This window comes from Anopheles merus, chromosome 3R (genome assembly GCF_017562075.2).
Source record: "Anopheles merus strain MAF chromosome 3R, AmerM5.1, whole genome shotgun sequence".
Taxonomy (NCBI): Eukaryota; Metazoa; Arthropoda; class Insecta; order Diptera; family Culicidae; genus Anopheles; species Anopheles merus.
In genome coordinates this window covers 12,265,912-12,284,490 of record NC_054084.1, presented here as the reverse complement: position 1 = coordinate 12,284,490, position 18,579 = coordinate 12,265,912, and the positions used below count along the sequence as shown (strand labels likewise).

Here is an 18,579-nt window from a genome sequence, read left to right as displayed (position 1 = left end):
ACGTTTAATTTAGTACAAAACGCGGTTTATTCATATGTTTTGATTCATGTACTCAAATTGTTTGGATATTATCCTCCTCCAGTCACGCATTTAATGAAACTCCCCCCCGTTCCTCTCTGGCGAATGTATATGAGCTAGTTACTATTGATCTTATCCCATCGCCAAACGGTCCCATCGTCACACACGCAAATCAGTATGTTGCCCGACCGGGAGAAGGCCGTCTGCCGGATCGGGGTGGTGCACTTCGGATGGTACAGTGTGCTGCAGCGCGGATGCACCGGATCGTCCGTGTCCAGCTCCCAGATGTACGTGCGACCGGTCTGGTTCCCCAGCGCCAGATACTTCTGCCAGTAGTCCAGCGAGAACCGCACGAACCAAATGATGCACTCACTGTACTCGAGCGTGGTTATGATCGTCGTGACCGTTTCGTTCTGTTTCACCTCCACGTCCTCCAGCCGGCCCGGTTTCCAGCAGACGATCGTGTTCTGGCACGATTTGGACAGCACAAAGTCTCCCATCCACCGCACGCAGTCCACGTAGTTCCGGTGGATGTCGCGCGTCGAAAACACGGGAAAGTGTTCGTTGACCGACGGGAAGCGGGACAGATTTTTCGCCTCATTAAACGTGTAACTGTTGCGAATGGCATTTTTCATCGTTTCCGTGTCGAGCCGCCACATCTTGAGCGAATGGTCCATCCCGCACGACATGAACCGTCTGCCCTGGATGTCGAAATCGAAGCTGAGCACCTCGTCCCGGTGGCCCTCGACGCCCCCGAACACCGCAATGCAAATGTCCGTCTTGGTGTTCCACAGGCGCAGCGAGTGGTCCTTGCTGGCGGACATCAGCAGGTACGGTTCCTTCGGGTGGAACTTTACCTCGTTGATGGCATGTCCGTGCCCGATGTAGTACTTGTGGCCCTCCAGCGAGGCCGTGTTGAACACACGCAGCACACCGCGCAGCCCACCGGCGGCCAGCAGCGGCGAGCCTGTATCCGCGTCGTGCGACCAAGCGCAGGTATAAAACACTTCCTCGTTCTAAAAAAAGATAATGCGAAACGATTGATAATGTCCCCTTCAATCGGTAGTTCCGATCCGCTCAACCTACATCCGGATCCGCGTAGCACTGCTTCAGCGTGATTCCTCCATCGTTCTGGCACTGGTAAATGGTCACCCGATTGCTGCCGACCGTCGCAAACGTTGGCAGCTCGCCGTTCTTGAGATTGTAGTTGAACAGACAACCGAACAGCGACTGGCCGTGGTCTTCCTTCACATACGTACTAAACTTAAAGATTGGTTTCACCGTTTTCTGTTGCTTTTTCTTCGACCGTCTCCGCTTTCGCCGGTTGATCTGGGTTTCGCTGCCATTGGAGGTGTTGTCGGTGCAGGTACTGCCCATGCTGGACGTTTCGTGCTGCAAATAATGGATCCATTTTAATACTCAACCACATTTCCGCCACAATTTCCTAAGAAGCAAGTAACTATTACCATCTCATCATCCTCCTCCTCGGATGCATCGCCCTGCGTGTTGTTGGCTGCTTCTTCTTTGCGCGCCGGTTTCATACCGCCGGTTGTTTGGTTTCCTTTGTTTCCCGCTATTGCCGACAGTGCGCCAAATTGTGCGAATCGTTCGGTGCCCTTTTTCTTTCGCCTAAACACGCTCAACACCACACAATCAACCTCGGCTGCAATGGATGCAGCGTACTTACACGTGTGTGTAAGGAAAATTAGATGCCAGCAGCGACTTTTTCACGAAACAACAAAATTTTCCTGAGCTGATTTTCCCCCAAGCCGAAGCGCGGTGTTTGTTGTGGGACTTTCGTTTCGTCGACAACCGCAGGTGACAGTTTGGTCGACTTTTTGGTTTGACGTTTGCCGAAAACTGACGTTTGGCTAAAATCGAGCAAACGAAACGAATTTTCCTCGCGTGTCATCAGTACGGAAAAGAAAGAGGAAGAAAAAGCCAATCCAGTCCGGAAAAAGTGTTTTTGTGAAGCAAATCCCCAGAAAATTCACACAGGAAGAGAAGAAAAGTGCCGAAGCTTTGCCAGCGTTTTTGGTGTTGAACAAACAGGTAACGACAAACCATGGGTTCATCAAAAAAGCATAAACGAGATTCTAAAAAGCATAAACGTCGTTCGCGTTCACGTAGCCGCTCACCACGGTACGAGCGTTCGGAACGTAGCGAGCACCGCCGCCGTTCCGATTCCCACTCCGAGGACAACAACGATGGCTACGGCGAGACGGCCCGCCGGCACAAGAAGCACCGGCGGGAGCACAGCGAGCATCGGCACCAGCACCACCACAGCCACAGCCGGCAGTACGAGCGCACCGCCGCCCACCCGCGCACCCATCCCGAGGTGAACGCCGTCGACGACGACTCCGACAGCTCGGACTGTGTGGAGGTGCCGCTGGACGAGGGGAGCGCACCGGCACCACCGCCGCCCTCGATCAGTCGCAAGTCGCCCGCGCCGGATCGCGTTCCGTCTCCTCCGCCGCCGCCGCAGGTACAGAAGCGTCGCCGGTCGCCCACTCCACCGCCACCCGCACCGAAGACGTCATCGTCGGCGCGGAAACGGTCCATCTCGCCTGTCCCCTCCAACGGTGCCGGGGATGTGCTGTCCGTGGAGGAGACGAACAAGCTGCGGGCCAAGTTGGGCCTGCGTCCGCTAGAGGTGGGGTCGTCCAAAAGCCAGCCGGAGCCGGCTGCGAGAAGACGTCAAAGGTCACCTTCCCCACCACCTCCACCGAAGGCGTCCTCCTCCTCCTCTCGCAAGCGGTCCGTTTCCCCCATTCCAGACAATGGCGCCGGCGATGTGCTTTCCGTCGACGACACGAACAAGCTGCGGGCCAAGCTGGGCCTGCGTCCGCTCGAGTCGTCATCGTCGTCGGGAAAGAAACGCACCCGCTCCCCTTCACCACCACCACCGCCGAAGGCATCCGGTTCGTCCAGCAAGCGGTCCGGATCGCCCATCCCGGAGAATGGTGCCGGCGATTCGCTCTCGATCGAGGAAACGAACAAACTGCGCGCGAAACTCGGCCTTCGTCCGCTGGAGGTGGGCAGCGGTACGAAATCGGCGTCCGACACCGGCTCAAAAGCGGGCGAACCGGAGGGAAGCACCGAAAAGCTGAAGGACGATTGGGGTGAATTCTATCACAAGCCGGCCAAAAACCTGTCGGAGAAGACGAAAGAGGAAAAGATGCGTGAAAAGCTGAAGGAGCGCAAGGAAAAGCGTGCGATCGAGGAAAAGCTCAAGCGGCTGAAGACGCTCGGCGAGGAGGACGATGTGGACGATCTGAAGAACTGGGTAGCGAAGACGCGGGACAAGGACCGGCTCAAGAAGGAGGCCGAAGAGCGGGCCCGTCTGCTGGACCAGCTGGACGAGGAGCTGGTGTCGGGTGGACCGGATTTGGATACGTCCGGAGGACGGGCGGGACCATCGCGACGAGGTCGCGCCGGCCCGAGCAAAGGAGCGTACCGTGACCGCGATCTGGAGGGATTGCGGGTCGAGCACGACGTGGAAGCGTTCACCGAGGGCCGGCAGGTCATACTGACGCTGAAGGATGCGGACGTGCTGGACGAGGCGGCGGGCGACACGCTCGTGAACGTGAACATGATCGACGACGAGCGGTACAAGCGCAACGTGGAGAACCGGAAGGCGAACCCGCAGCACTACGGCTACGACGTGTACTGCCAGGACGAGGTGGACGAGTTCGGGATGCCGAAGCAGCGCGAGGTGCTCGGCAAGTACAACGAGGAGATCGAGGGCGGCCACCGCAAGAGCAGCTTCGTGATCGGCTCGAACGCGGAACAGGAGGCGCAGGAACGGCGCCGGCTGCTCGAAATCAAGACCAAGCTGGAGAAGAAAAAGCTCGACTCGCTGGAAACGACCCCGCTCACGCTGGTGTCCGATTACTTTACCGAGACGGAGCTGTCGACGTTCAAGAAGCCGAAGAAGAAGGTGCGCAAAATCCGCCAGAAGCTGCGGGCGGACGATCTGCTCGCCACGCTGCCTGCCGAAGAGAGCACGGCCGATTTGGGTTCGCGCTCGCGGCGTCAGGAGCGATCGGCCGGGGAACGTTCAGCCACGACCGTGTCGGAGGATCGCAAGAGCTTACGCGCACGGGCCGCCGGTATACTGCTGACGGACGACACGCCGGCCCTGTCGGAGGATCTGAGCTCGGTCAAGCTGGACGATGCGCTCGAGGATGACGAGGATCTGCAGGCGGCCCTGCAGAAAGCGCGCCGGCTGAAGCAGAAGGAAGCGATCATCTCCAAAGCGCTGCCGATCGATCCGGAGCGGATCAAGAGCGAGATCAAGGAGGAGCCGGACAGTAGCGGAGAGCAGACCGATCATCACGGCGCGATGCTGCTCAACTCGACGGCCGAGTTTTGCCGCACGCTGGGCGACATTCCCACGTACGGTACGGCCGGCAATCGCGAGGAGGACCCGAACGACATGATGGACTTTGAGCGGGACAGTGCCAGCGATCGGGAGGGTATGGAGTCGGATCCGGAGGAGGGTCCATCGACGTCGTCCCGTCGGCATCATCATCACCATGGATCGCAGCACAGCGGTGCCTGGAATTCGGTCAACACGGAGCAGGAGCAGGATGATACCCGGGAGGTAAAGGTGGAGGAGGTGGCGATCCTCGACGAGGAGCCGGACGTGGCACTCAGTGTGGCGGGAGCGCTCAAGCTGGCCCAATCGAAGGGTTACCTTGAGCGGGAGGAAAGCAACCGCCCGAGCAATGCGCGGTTCGCCCACCTGCAGGCGCAGAACTACTCGATCGAGGACAAAAACTACGGCGAGGAGAACGATAAGTACTCGCGGCGCGATCGCTACGCCGGCCCGATCACGGAGTTCAAGGAGAAGGAAACGTTCAAACCGAACGTGAAGCTGGAGTACATCGACGATAGCGGGCATCTGCTGACGCCGAAGGAGGCGTTCCGCTATCTGTCGCACAAGTTCCACGGCAAGGGCCCGGGCAAGAACAAGGTGGAGAAGCGGCTAAAGAAAAGCGAACAGGAGGGGGTAAGCATCAGAATTTTGTGACTGAATTGAGTCAGATTTCTTAACGGTTTTTTTTTTTTGCCTTTCTCCATGTTTTTAGTTGATGAAAAAGATGAGCTCCACCGACACACCGCTCGGTACGCTGAACATGCTGCAGGCGAAGCAGAAGGAAACACAGTCCCCATTCATTGTGCTGAGTGGAACGAAGCAGAACACAAGCATCATCAAGCAGCAGAAGCGTTAGTGGCGTTTTCGGTGCCGCATTTTTAATTCTCCCCCTTTTTTTTCAAACATTGTGTATTGTGTGTTTGTGTCTTTTTTCGTTGTTGCGAGATATATCCTCTACCCCTTCCCTCTTGGCTTTCTTTTCCCGCTAGTTATAGCTTCACGCAAGGCGATTTTTAACCAATTCCATATGAGAGCCTACAAACAGTGCATCAATAAATAAAGAAAACGTCCCGAATTAGAGGAATGTATAGGAAAATTCTAGAAGGATCAGTGTCTCGAATTGCTTGCCTACAAGTGGATGACAGTTTGACCTCACCGGAAGTGGAGCAGAGACGAAGAGTGCGAAGCTTTCGAAGATGGAAGATGAAAACGGAAGTGGACATGGACATGCGTATTCCGGACTCTTAATTCATCAGCAAGGATTTCAAAGGTACCCGTCGATATTCAGTAGCTAAATAAGGAGAATCTAGTGCAGATATCGTGCAGATAAGGACTAGTGGTGCGAGCTCGGAGTAGGACCTATCCGATTCCGATTCCGTGTTCGGAATCAATACTGGGGCCGATTCAGATGCTGGAATCGATCCCAATTCCGGAGTTGGCTTTGGAATCAGAATCAACCTAGGAATCGCAATTTGCTCCGGTAACCGAGTCAGAATTTACTCCGGAATTGGAATTAGCTCCGGAATGAGAATCAGTTCTTGAATTTAAATAAGAAGTTTCAGAAGCGAAATCAGTCCGGAAATCTCCATGAGAATGGATCGTTTCCAATAAATTTTTGATTCTTTGCGGCTATCAATACGTAGCATCATTGGACCCAAACGCCTATTCTTATGGAGATGCCGAAATGGACTCCGATTTCGCAGCCTATTTTGATGTCGGAGCTTCCGATTTCGGAGCCGATTCTGATTCCGGAACCAATTCCGAAGCCAATTCCAATTCCAGAGCTAATCCCGAAGCCGATTCCGATTCCGGAACCAATTGCGGAGCCGATTCCGAAGCCAGATCTAATTCCGGAACCAATTCCGAACCCGATTCCGATTCCGGAATCAATGCTGATACCGATATTATATCTAATTCCGGAACCAATTCCGAAGTCGATTCCGGAACCAATTTCGGAGCCGAATCCGATTCTTGAGCTAATTTCGGAGCCGATTCCGATTTCAAGGCTAATTCCGAAACCATTTCCGAAGCCAATTCCGATTCCAGAGCTGTTCCCGAAGCCGATTCTGATTCCGGAACCAATTGCGGAGCTGATTCCGATTCCACATCTAATACCGGAACCAATTCCGAAGCCAATTCCGGAACCAATTTCGGAGCCGAATCCGAAGCTAATTCCGGAACCAATTCCGGAGCCGATTCCAAACTTTGAATTTCCTATCACAATTAAGGGCGAATTCCAGCAGATGTCCTGCAGAACTAAAAAGGGTATAGAATGTCTCGCATTCAGTGCATTACCTTTTCCAAAAAGGTACCACTATTTTTATTTCGCAGATTTATTCTTCTGCTTCTTTTGAAGTCTTTTGCTCATGTTTTCCTTGTCTGTGGACACTTTCCCGCGGCCACGCTTGTTACGGAATGCAGCGCGTATGCTATAAAGCACACCGAGCAATCCGACCGTTAGTGAGAGCACAATCAGCTGTGTGGTCGACCACAATCTTCCATCCTGATCGGCCAATCGCATTCCAAGGACGGTGTCATGGAGCGTGCAAGAAGAATGCTCGCCATCAGTTACATTTTGATCGTTCCTTAGCCGAAGTTCGGCATTGTTGCTTCCCGTATCTAAACGTAAAAGAAGATAGCTTTGAGAAAAGGAAATAAAGATTTACTAACCTGTAACTTACATTCACATCCCTCGAACAGTTCACGCTCTAGATCGTCCACGAGCAGTGTAAGCTTCTCAAAGGACTCGCCCGCTGCCGCACCGAACGTGATGCGGAACCCGCTCTGGCCAATGTCGAGCGCAAACTTAACGCCCGCAAAGTTTAGCTCGGGAATGAACAGTCGCGTCGTGGCGGGCGGTAGCCGTGGGTTGTCAATGACCAGTTTGCCATGCCGCAACCGTACGCCAGCGTACCCGTTGATGAGCGATTGCAGAAATCCTCCCGCGCCGGTTATGAAATTGCCCGCTCCGTCCGCACCGTCCCCATTTTCGCTCCACACGTGAAACGGTGCCCGCAGGTACTGCTTGTAGCTCTTGCGGAACATGGCCGCCGCGTGGTCGAGCTCGTTCAGGTCCAGGTGGCCGATCGTATGGATCGCCCACGTCATGGCTGGACCGTCCGGGCGCGTTACCATCGAGTACAGCCGAAGGTTATTTGCCTTCGTTGACCTGCACAGGGAAGAAAGGAGGACATTAGAAGCTGAATCAGCCAAAGAAAAGCGCAACTATAATCGACTTACTGTTTCATTGGGAACTCCAACGGATAGCCAAGCAGCACAACGTCCGCCTGCTTAATCTGCGTACCGAACGTGTACTCCTTGTACTCCGGATGCACATCGTACTGCGCGTTGTACGGCAGCGTGATGCTTTTCGCCACCCTCAGGAACTGTGCGAACTCGTCCTCCGTAACACCCGGCAACGACTCGCGACAGTGACAGCCCACGAACGCACCGAAGAACAAATTGTGCGCCGCAATCACGTTCGTGTAGATGCTGTTCGTCACATTGTGATGGTCCTCGTCCGGTCCCATTATCCGGCCAATGTCGAACGTGTCCGTGTCCGCATTATAATCCACCCGGCTCTTCCAGAACCGTGCCGTTTCGTACACCAACCGGCAAACGTCCGACCGCAGCCAATCCAGATCGCCGGTCGCATAATAGTACAACCGTACCGCGTACGCAATGTCGCCCGTTATGTGGTGCTGATACTCCGGCACCTGCGGGCAATGGTCCGGCGTCACCTCACGCCCCGTGTAGGCCGATTCCCACGCGTACTGCCAGCCCTCGTACCCGTTCCGGCGCGCGTAATCTGCCGCCGCTTCCGTCACCAGCGTGCGGTAGTGCAGGAGCTTGCGTGCGTTCTGCGGATCGAGCAGCAGGACCGGTGGAAACATCCACATCTCCGTGTCCCAGAAGCTGTGGCCCTGGTACTCCGCCAGCTTTTTCCCACCCCGGCCCAGCCCGGACGGGGACAGACCGTAGAAGGGATAGCTGCTCGGCTGGAAGGAGGTTTGCGATGGCAGCGAGCTCGAAAGGTAGAAGGCGCTTGCCTTAATCACACGATCCAAGCGATCGTTTCCCTCCACCCGAATGCCATACTTGGCCCACATACGATCCATCTCGAGACGGTGCAACCGCTCGTGATCGTTCGCCTTCAGTCCGCGCAGTTCCTGCTCGAGCTCCTGCCTCGTGTGGGAAAACACGGTAAGGAAAAGAAACTCGCGGTCCGTTTCTTCCGCCGTTAGGGTTAGTTTGCGTGGCACTTGCTTGTACGCTACGCAAACTGTGTGTCCTTCCCGTTGATATTTGGGATCTTCCACTTGCCTTGTCTTGGCGCACAAGAGCAGAAATTCTTCCCCAGCTACCGTGAGCTTCTCGAGCGGTTCCTCCACCAGATCCACGCTTTTCCCACCGATCAGCTGGCGGGTTTCGATTTCGATCGTTTGCTTCGAGCTCAGCCTTCGAAGGTGTATCCGGTTGACGATCGTTTGATCGAAATGCCGGTTAGGGTAGACTTCATGCTGTACCCGGTAGCCACCGGCCGGATCTTCCAACGTCGTTCGGAACTTGCCACTTCGCATGTCCAGCTGATAGTGGCAGTTCCTCGGCTGCGTCTGCAGGGAGGAACAGTTGGCCAGCTGAATGTTGGCATAGTTGGGAATGCGCGCCCGGTGACTGACGCCTTTGAGACCATTGTATACACCGTTCAGATGGACGGAATAACCGTACACTACGAATCCGAGGTGCCCATTGGCAAGTGTAGGTGTTACGGCTTTGTTCGGCAATCTGCAAACGAGAGAAAGAGATGAGTTTTTTTTTAATTTTCAACTGTCTTATTGCATCAAAACTTCTTCCGTTGGTTCCGGGTAAATACTTGGTAGCATTGAAGAGGAAGTTGTAGTCATTTGCACAAACGGCTGAGACACCAAGCGCCACGGTAAACAATGTTAGGAGCCACATTTTCCACTGATAAGAGATAACATTTTCCTATTGCCGGTTTGAAACGAATGATTTGGCCGGGTTTTGTGATGATGCAGCAAAACCCGGTAAACAATGCGAGGATTTTTGAGGTACCTCTCGCTCTAATTATTTTAGCTGTCTCGCTTTTGCCTGTTGCAATTCTGTCCGGCTGAGCTTTCACGTCCCTCTTCGCTAATATTCTTCCTACCCATCGGCTACGATTGTCTGACCGCGCAGCCACATGAGATGAAATATACAGCGAAATGAACTATTTGACAGGTGAAATATCTGACAGCTGCTGCTAAAGGGTTGCGGGTGATACAACATCCGCTTTCGAAAGTAACTTTAAAAGGATATCTTCTTAAGCATAACATTCCCAAAATGAAAGATATGATGAATTGTTGAATGAAAATTAACGAAATATTTAACATTGAAGTTCTTTAATGGAATTAGTTACGACTTGGTGCATGTTATTTGTTTACATTGCACATCACCTGGTTGCTGTGATGCGTTATCTGACAGATATTTCGCCTGTCAAATAGTTCATTTCGCTGTATATTTCACCTCATGTGGCCGCGCGGTGACGCAAAGTGGGTATAATATGCAGGTGGGCTTACAGGGTTTTCCAAGTCAGTTTCGAATGTAAACATTGTTATTTACCGCATGCAAAATGATGTTCCATATCGATCTCACATTTCATTTCCATCATTACAATTTTTAAAAACTATAGCATGATTTTCAACACGTCTCAAGCTGGATTGAGTTTGACAGCTGTTATGTGTTGAAAATCATGTGTTGAAACTGAAATTTCATTTTGAAACAAATAAACCATTTGACAGCTGATGAAAAACATTTTAGATGCGGTGAATAACAATGTTTACATTTCAAACTGACTCGAAAACCCCTGTATAGCTTTTCCCAACTAGCCATATTGATAAACAACTTTGACCGTGCGGCCTGACGAGGTGAAATATACAGCGAAATTAACTATTTGACAGGCGAAATATCTGACAGATCCAGCTAAAGGGTTGGGGGAGATACGAAATCCGCATTTGAAAATCACTTAAAATGAGTATCGTCTTAAACGGAACATTTACAAATGGAAAGAAATCATGAATTATTGGCTGAAAATTAACTAAACACTTGATATCGATTTTTTTTAATGGATTTAGTTGCGATTTTGTACACGATATTTACATTGCACATCAGCTGGTTGCTGTGATGTGTTATCTGACAGATATTACACCTGTCAAATAGTTCATTTCGCTGTATATTTCACCTCGTCTGGCCTTGCAGTAACAGGTTTGTTGTTGGCTGATCAAATGGTAAGTTTTTTTTATAAAATATTATCAATATATTGCGTAAAGTGGCGCTCTAGCAGCAATCGAACATGAAAAAAAATGGGATTTGCAATGTTCGATTTGATAACCAACAAATCGAACAATGCAAATCCCATATTTTTTCATGTTCGATGTCGTGCTCGATCGCTGCAGGAGCGCCGTGTGAGTTATTATTGTTGTTGTTGTTGTTAATACATGGTTTCCAAATCAGTTTTCAATGTAAACATTGTTATTTACCGCATGCAAAATGTTGTTCCACATCGATCTGGCATTTCATTTCCATCATACAGGGTTTTCCAAGCCAGTTTGGTATGTACACATTGTTAATCACCGTATCCAAAATGTTTTTCAACAGCTGTCAAATGGTTTATTTGTTTCATCAAACGGTTTATTTGTTTCAAGATTTTCAACACATAACAAAGAACTGTCAAACTCAATCCAGCTTGAAATGTGGTGAAAATCATTCTGTAGATTTTAAAAATTATTATGATGTAAATGAAATGTCAGCTCGATGTGGAACAACAATTTGCATGCGGTGAATAACAATGTTTACATTCGAAACTGACTTGGAAAACCCTGCATTGCGTCGATTTTTAAATAAACGGTTATCAGAGCACACTGGCTTAAGAAAAAAAAAGCAAATTGCAAATATTCACATTGGAAAAACATATAGTTAATAAAACCAGGGTCATTTTTATCAAAAAATGCAACTAATTTCCTAAAACAAAAAACAAAAATATTATATAACTATGATCTGGATTTTTTCCTGTATGCCACACATCATTATAGACTTGTAGATGGTATTCCATCGGACAATGAGGAAGGTTTTGTGGCATTGGGTATCCTATGTCGTCTAGTCCAGCAGATTTTGTATTACACTTTTTTAGAGCTTGGAGAAGTTCGTTTAGCGTAAAGGGTTTTCTGTAATCTTTCCTTGGTGTTGATGCAAATGATTGTCCCTCAGTTCTGTTGTTGTCTAAAAATGATTTGAAATAGCTATTGTTTGAGCAGATGGATTGAAAATTATCTGAAAAATTTTCGGCTAATTTTAGTGATTTTGCGGTTCGAGGAGGGTTGGGAATTGCGAGGTGGATGTTTTGCCATTTAATGTATTTATGTACCTCCACATATCCTTCGTGGGTGTGGTTAGGTTGATTTTTCTGATTCAGACCATTCTCAGAAGAAAGATTGAAGTTAGCTGCTATCGAATAGGTTATTGCACAATGATCGATTGAACTAGTTTGTCCGTTAGCTGGATCAATTCTAGTTGGAAAGTTGTGGTAAACAGTATGGATTTGGTTATTTTGAAAAGTGTAATGAATCTCTTGATGTTTTGTGTTTTGAGTTTTGAATCTAGTATTCAAAAGAAAAAAATGTTTTGTTTTGTTTTTTTCTAGTTTTAAGAATTGGATTACTTGTGTCTTTTCCAGAAGGTTTATGTTGGATTTTTTAAACTTTTACTTCTTAATTGGAAGATGCTCCTGGATGTTTGCACGTTGAGGGTTTGTTGTTTGGGGTTGCGTGATTATTTTCTACTGTTATGTCACCTGAGCCTGAGTCGAGTATGTTGCACATGCGTTCTGATTTGTTGTACTGGTACGTTTGTTTTTAAAAGTTTTTTTTTGTTAGTGTGGAAATTTGGTCGTTCAGGTTGTTAATCGTTAGTGTAAGGCTTTCAATGATTTTATCTTCATGGTTAGTAGCTAGGGATGCTGCAATTCTTTGTTGTGCAAAGCTGTTAGAAGTCTGGTTTTGATTGTTCATTTCGTATGTTAGTCTAGCTTCACGGAATCGGTTTTTATTTTGATTATGTTTGCTTCCTTTATGTAATGGGGATATTTTTTATCGAACGTGTTATGATTTTCTTTGCAATTAACACAAGCTGGTGTGGCATTCCAGGAACCATGCGATGGTTGACCACATGTCGAAAAAATTTCTCCACTATTACAGTGTTTTGAGGTACAGTGAAGCGCCGTTTACCCGGCTACCTTTTATCCGGCTATCCGTTTATCCGTGCTGTTGAGAAATGACAGTTCAATACAAAGGTGACATTGCATTCTGAGGAGGATATTTGAAAAAGCGGTTATCAGAGCACATTGTCATAACAAAAAACACTAGAATTCATGGAAAATTTCAAATATTCTCATCGGAAAAACATCAAGTTAATAAAAATTTGCTAATTTATATCAAAACATGAGACAAATCTCAAACAAAAATCAAGAATTTGCGCTTAAATATAGTCATTGACTCATTATCCGTGTTAATCGCATATCCGGGCGGGGTCAAGTCCCGATGAGCCCGGATAAACGGCGCTCCAGTGTATGTCCAAACTTCAGGCATTTCTTACAGCGCGTTGGTACTACTGGTGACGACGTATGCATTTTTGCAATTAATTGGTCGTTAATTTTTATGATGAAGTGATAGATATCTGTTACATTTTCTGCCGAGAGGTGTGATTTAATTTCATCAAGATAAATTTTTCCTATTGAATCTCATGTAAATACAAATTGTACTGAGTTTAGGGTTGGGTGGAAATTGATGGTTATTTTGTCTCCGTTTGTTGGTGTGGTTATTTTTTGTAGTTCAGTAAAATATTTCTCTGACCTTGTTTCAATGTGGAAACTCGTGGAGTCTAATTGTCTGGCACGCTCTACCTTACCGACAGCCCGTTTAACCGTGTCACTCAGCATCCATGGATTATTCGGTAGATGTTTCCCTTGTTCGGTTCGAAGAACCAGAAACCGTTTTCCCCGAATTCGTTATTCGCTTTGATGTATGTGCGCAGTGTTCTGGCTCGGTTTTCCCTAGCTGAAATCCGGGGGTACCAGGCTGCGAGAGCGGGTGGGTCCGACATGGTTTTTTTGGGAAACTGTTCGCTTTCGTGTTTTGTTCGCTTGGTTTGCTTCTAATGCGATGTTCTCTGTTTATTTTCTACGAAATGACAATAGCACTGATACTGGCACTGACACTGATCGAAAAACACGTGTGATCGCTCCAAGCTAGCGACAACGACTGCCCTCGATGTGTGATCTTCACTCTTTCTCCTTATATGAAGATAAATGATGCGATGGGTGTATTGATTAGGTTGGTGGCTGCTCGATTTCCATCCTATTTCACGTTCAGCCCGGAGCTGTTTTTCATCAACTTTCCGTTGCGCCGGCATCTAGAACGCAAGCAGATGATTTTAAGCCAAACCTGCATGTTGTGTGCCAAAACTTTTACGACATTGGTGTTGTCATCCATTTGAAGGGGGTTATTGTATACTAGTGATGGGTCATCGGAATCACACCCACGGCTCGGAATCGCTTCCGAGCATTACTACCAAGATCTATTAAGGAGAACAGGTCGATGCAAAGCCCGTTGCTAGGTAGCCATTTTCAGCTCGCTTTTGACAGTTTCATGAAAAAGTGTTTACAAACAAACGGCTAATAGTTAACGTGGAAAAGTTTATTAGTTACTTTCCGAATTTACTATTAGGAAGGTTATATTGGTTAAATTTCTTGCGGTCAATCACTTCTGGACAATAAAGGAGAAGTAATTGCAGTCTACTCTGTATTTAGAAACATTGATAACCTTTTTCATTATTTACCATTCCGTCACCACAAACCACTACCGTTTGCAACGGTCCTGCTGGAAAAACGAAATGTTTAACATGTTCAACTGAGTTAAAGAAGTCCTTTTTACTTTCAATTGAACAATGAGAGTAAAATGAAACATCCAATCGACACACACTGGTACAATATGCATACCGTCATTTACTTATGACCCGGCTACGAATGATAAATGAGATCCTTGGATTGTATCAGTCATGTAATATTCTAATTGAAATCTAATTCTTCAAATATTTTAACAGGAATTTTAATGTAAAATGCTGAACAAAACTCTCATTCACTCCATAGCAACGTCCATCGCTAAACATAAACAATGTTCACTTTAACTGTCAAAATTTTCCCATGGCATTCTGTCAATTTACTCTAAGCGCTTCGACCTGTTCTCTTTCAAGGACCTTGATTACTACTCCGGCTTCGGTTCCGACTAATTCGAACAGTCGATTCCGCTCGAAGCCGTCCGGAACCGTGCGCAACCACTAGTCGGAAGCCCGCAGTGCACCGCATAGCACCGCCATCAAAAAGGCGTAATAATCACGCTAACTAACGGCTCCGGAGCCGGCTCCAGACCAACGATTCCGGAGCCGTTTTGCCCACCACTAATGGAAGAAAACATTCACCGTCATGCGTAGATTTGCAATACGGTCTGTTCCCGAGTTACGCGGTTTGTGCGTTCCCGAGGAATGCGCGTAAGTCGTATTTCGCGATTTGCAGTCAAAATACAATTGATAACTCGGTATTTTTTTATTAAATTTAGAACTTATATTTTTACTTTCTTTAAATGGCACAACAACCGCTGACGGTCAAGGCCTGCCTGTACCCCCAATAGTGAAATGGGCTTGGCTTTCAGTGACTTGTTGATACCGTAAGCAGGATAGTCAGTCCTACGTATGGGGGCACGGTCTATTCGGGGCTTGAACCCATGACGGGCATGTTGTTAAGTCGTTCGAGTTGACGACTGTACCACCAGACCGGCCCAATTAGTACTTATATATACTAAATAAAATTGAACTGATTTGACATTTGATCTGTCAAATTCTGAAAACCGCGTATCTTCGAATCCGCGTAGAGATCAGCGTAACTCGGGAACAGACTGTGCACTGTTTACACCTGAACAAAGATCGGAGATACACAAGCAGGCAGCGTGTGATTGGTATTTGCAAGAAGTCTAAGCTCAATGTACAGCAGCCCGAAAAGACGCAATTGATATTCTTGAATGTTCTTTCCAACGTATGGTGTTGAAATGGCACGACTAAACATAACACTGTTTGATATTTTTTTAAGCGAAAGAATATTTCAGCATACACTTGTGAACACTTTTTTCCTAAAAAAAAGTCTCGTAAAAAATAAAACAACAGCTACAACAACTATTTTCCAAATTTGTGCACAAAGTTGTACAGATTTGTTAAACTTAAACTTAGGGTATAATAAACTTTAGGGCATTCAAATGTTTTTTTAAAATGTTTTTCTTTTATGATTTTTCCTTGCTCCAATATGTTGCAAATACTTGACACTAAAGATTGTGTATTTAAATTGAACATTGAATTGAATTTTTGTTTAGTAACTCATTGTTTTCCTGTTCGATTTTCTATTTGTACGTGATTTAAAACTTTCTTCTTCTTCTTTGGCACAACAACCATTTGCCGGGCAAGGTCTGCCAGTACCACTAGTGGGCTTGACTTTTAGTGACTTTTTGATTTTGATGATAAGTGATAGTGATTTGATTTAATTTCCAAATAATTATCAACCATTATTATGACTTCATTGGGCCCTTTCAGTCTTTAAAGAGTTTTATTATAGTTTTATTAGGTCATACAAGACATGCAAACGAAAAAGAAAGGATGAGTGGAATAAGTGGAACAACAACGTTAAAACTATGATAAGATTTAAATGGATCCTGAGCAGAAGAAGAAGTATATGACGTAGCATGACTGCTTGCTAGGTTGCTTTTGAAAGATGTGATTTTACAGCTCATCAGCGTGCTTCTTATCAATTGAATATAATCAGATATGCGTTGCTTGTGTGAAAGAAACCATTTGCCAACAAACGTAGATTCGAAGTTTGCACCTGAATAAAGATGGGAGACATACAATCAGTCTGATGTTTACATTTACGTATATTAGTGATTGTATCAACGATGGGTCATTTAATTTTTTGCTTATGAGTTAGTCGTTTGATGAAAAAGTTTTATAAATACTGTACAGCTGTAGCAGTATTGATGTAGTCCCATAAAACCGAATCTATATTCCCGAGTGTTGTTGCTACCCTATACTCCCAGACATACGGTGTTAAAAACATGGCATGAACAAACATGCCGTTGTTGGTTTAGGTTTATAGGTCAACAAGCTCGTAGTATACGCTTGTGAACACTCTTCAGCTTTCGTGTATCACGGTTTTCGTACGAAAGTACGTATAGAACAACCGATATCAATACATTTGACTTTCTTGTCTTGGTACTTGTAAAGCATCGTGGTTTTCACTGTTTGTCACTATATTTACATTGCATACCTTTAGGCGGTGAGGTACCTACCAGCATTAAACGGCTTTGAAGGCATTCAGAAGGCATTAAAGGTCTTACCCGGCGCTCTAGCACTAATCGAACACGACATCGAACATGAAAAATGTGTGGGATTTGACATGTTTGTCTTGTTTGTTTGTTCGTGTCTGACAGTGCACCTCTATATGATTATATGGGTTTGTTTGAGTCGGATGTCGTGTTCGATTGGTGCCAGAGCGCCGCCTTAGTCGCCTTAGAAGGCGAATAAAGATTTCAACCGAAACTTTCACGACTCTAGTGGGTTCTCTTCGAAATCTTTAAACTCTTTGATTCAACGAGAACAGATAGCTTGCCGCCATCTTAGCTTATTTAAACACTGGTTTTGCACCATTACTAAAGTAACTGCCAAATAGAGCAGTGACAACCAGTGCTGCAAAATGTCATTATCAATGTCATAAAAAATCTAACAGAAACAAAATCCATGTCAGCGTCACGTACTCAATTGTGACAATCAGAGGTGATACTCAGAACGATTGGTGTGACTAATACATGCTCGTGACATGTTTGCGACCATCGCTTGGTCAGCCACTATATCACGACTTTTTTTGCTGTGATCAATTTTGCAAAATGTCACTGACATAGAAATGACAAATTCTGGCTGAAACTAAATCATCTCAGCGCCACGAGCTCTACTGCGAAGATCAGAGGTGAGCCTCAAACAGTTGGTGCGACCATCGCATGCTTGGTGCCATTGTGTGCAACCAACTCGTGTTCAATCACTTGGTCGCGACATTTTCAGTCGGTGATCATCGCGATGGTCACGGGTGATATGCTTTGCGTGCGAGTGGTTCCAAGAAACAAAATGAGCATGTTTTCTCGCTCTGTTTGACCCGACAGATAATCAAAACAGATAGAGGGAGAAAGCATGTTCAATTTGTTGTTAGAGCCCACGCGCCAAGTGTATTTCAAGAATGTCGCGATTATCGCCGACAACAATGTCGTGACCAAGTGAGTGACCAAAAGTTGGGTGCTAAACTAAACGTCTCCAAGCATGTGATTGATTCTTCTACTGTTTGAGTATAGTCACTGATCATCTCAGTTGTGTACGTGATCTGATTTGAGCTTCGTTTCAGTCATGAGTGTTGATGATTGAAACAGTGGCATTTGGCAGCACTGTTCACAGCCAGACAAAAATCATGATTATGCTTGCGCCGGCATTAAGCTAAGCTTGTCAGTCACCGCAGGACTCCGACACAGCATAACACGGAGCGCAACATAACAACTGACAGCTGCTAAACGCTTCAGAAAACGCTTTATTGCCTGTACCATGTTTTGAATATCCTTAGTAGTCTGCGTGCTTCCTTTATAGTGACTGTAATCCGACAAACGTTACCTGTGCGGTAGGAAGTATTTGCCAACACACGTAGATTCGCAATTCGTAGTTCGCACCTGAACAAAGATGGAATACATCCAAACGATGGAATCGCTGGAATACGTCAGTATATTTGAGAATGTTCTTACGTTGGATCATTTTATTTTCTGCATGTGAGTCAATTGTTTGATGGATTGATGGAAAAACAAAAAAAAAATGCTACCATTTCTTCCCCGACGTACGGTGCCAAACTAAAAAAAAAATGGAATGAACAAACAAGCTGATGTCAGTTTAGGTTTAGAGCGAAAGTGCGAAACTCGTAGCAAAAATTTTTATACTCTTTTCGGCTATCTTTTATTACGGTTTACTTTCAAAAGTGCGTATAGAATACAAAACCGTGGCAT

General features: G+C 46.7%; 3 protein-coding genes across 4 annotated transcripts; 1 reads left to right on the top strand and 2 right to left on the bottom strand.

Annotated features, from left to right (window-relative positions):
* Positions 1-18: 18 nt before the first annotated feature.
* On the bottom strand, positions 19-1,825 carry LOC121596682 (polycomb protein EED). The gene is made up of 3 exons (XM_041921834.1): positions 1,485-1,825; positions 1,105-1,410; positions 19-1,034 (listed from the first exon to the last, which is right to left on the bottom strand). Exons 1-3 carry the CDS (start codon positions 1,557-1,559, stop codon positions 135-137), a joined length of 1,281 nt encoding a protein of 426 aa, XP_041777768.1. The 5' UTR covers positions 1,560-1,825; the 3' UTR covers positions 19-134.
* Positions 1,826-1,904: 79 nt separating this feature from the next.
* On the top strand, positions 1,905-5,495 carry LOC121596681 (U4/U6.U5 tri-snRNP-associated protein 1). Its single transcript, XM_041921833.1, has 2 exons — positions 1,905-5,032; positions 5,112-5,495. Exons 1-2 carry the CDS (start codon positions 2,084-2,086, stop codon positions 5,253-5,255), a joined length of 3,093 nt encoding a protein of 1,030 aa, XP_041777767.1. The 5' UTR covers positions 1,905-2,083; the 3' UTR covers positions 5,256-5,495.
* A 1,163-nt stretch (positions 5,496-6,658) lies between these two features.
* LOC121597027 (protein-glucosylgalactosylhydroxylysine glucosidase-like) lies at positions 6,659-13,842 on the bottom strand. 2 transcript variants are annotated; one of them, XM_041922485.1, is made up of 5 exons: positions 10,605-10,645; positions 9,273-9,889; positions 7,640-9,184; positions 7,081-7,568; positions 6,659-7,018 (listed from the first exon to the last, which is right to left on the bottom strand). In XM_041922485.1, exons 2-5 carry the CDS (start codon positions 9,356-9,358, stop codon positions 6,720-6,722), a joined length of 2,418 nt encoding a protein of 805 aa, XP_041778419.1. In that variant the 5' UTR covers positions 9,359-9,889; positions 10,605-10,645; the 3' UTR covers positions 6,659-6,719. The 2 variants fall into 2 exon arrangements, with proteins under 2 accessions (XP_041778419.1, XP_041778420.1); XM_041922486.1 differs by lacking the exons at positions 9,273-9,889; positions 10,605-10,645 and adding an exon at positions 13,303-13,842.
* Between the last annotated feature and the right edge of the window lie 4,737 nt (positions 13,843-18,579).

Coding starts and splice junctions, on each gene's coding strand:
- LOC121596682 (XM_041921834.1), bottom strand. CDS start 1,559: ATGAAACCGGCGCGCAAAGAAGAAGCAGCCAACAACACGCAGGGCGAT. Junction 1,411..1,484: donor AGGAGGAGGATGATGAGATG/GTAATAGTTACT, acceptor CATTATTTGCAG/CACGAAACGTCCAGCATGGG. Junction 1,035..1,104: donor AGTGCTACGCGGATCCGGAT/GTAGGTTGAGCG, acceptor ATCTTTTTTTAG/AACGAGGAAGTGTTTTATAC.
- LOC121596681 (XM_041921833.1), top strand. CDS start 2,084: ATGGGTTCATCAAAAAAGCATAAACGAGATTCTAAAAAGCATAAACGT. Junction 5,033..5,111: donor AGAAAAGCGAACAGGAGGGG/GTAAGCATCAGA, acceptor CCATGTTTTTAG/TTGATGAAAAAGATGAGCTC.
- LOC121597027 (XM_041922486.1), bottom strand. CDS start 13,388: ATGCTGAGTGACACGGTTAAACGGGCTGTCGGTAAGGTAGAGCGTGCC. Junction 7,569..7,639: donor TTGGAGTTCCCAATGAAACA/GTAAGTCGATTA, acceptor TTCCCTGTGCAG/GTCAACGAAGGCAAATAACC. Junction 7,019..7,080: donor ACTGTTCGAGGGATGTGAAT/GTAAGTTACAGG, acceptor TTTTACGTTTAG/ATACGGGAAGCAACAATGCC.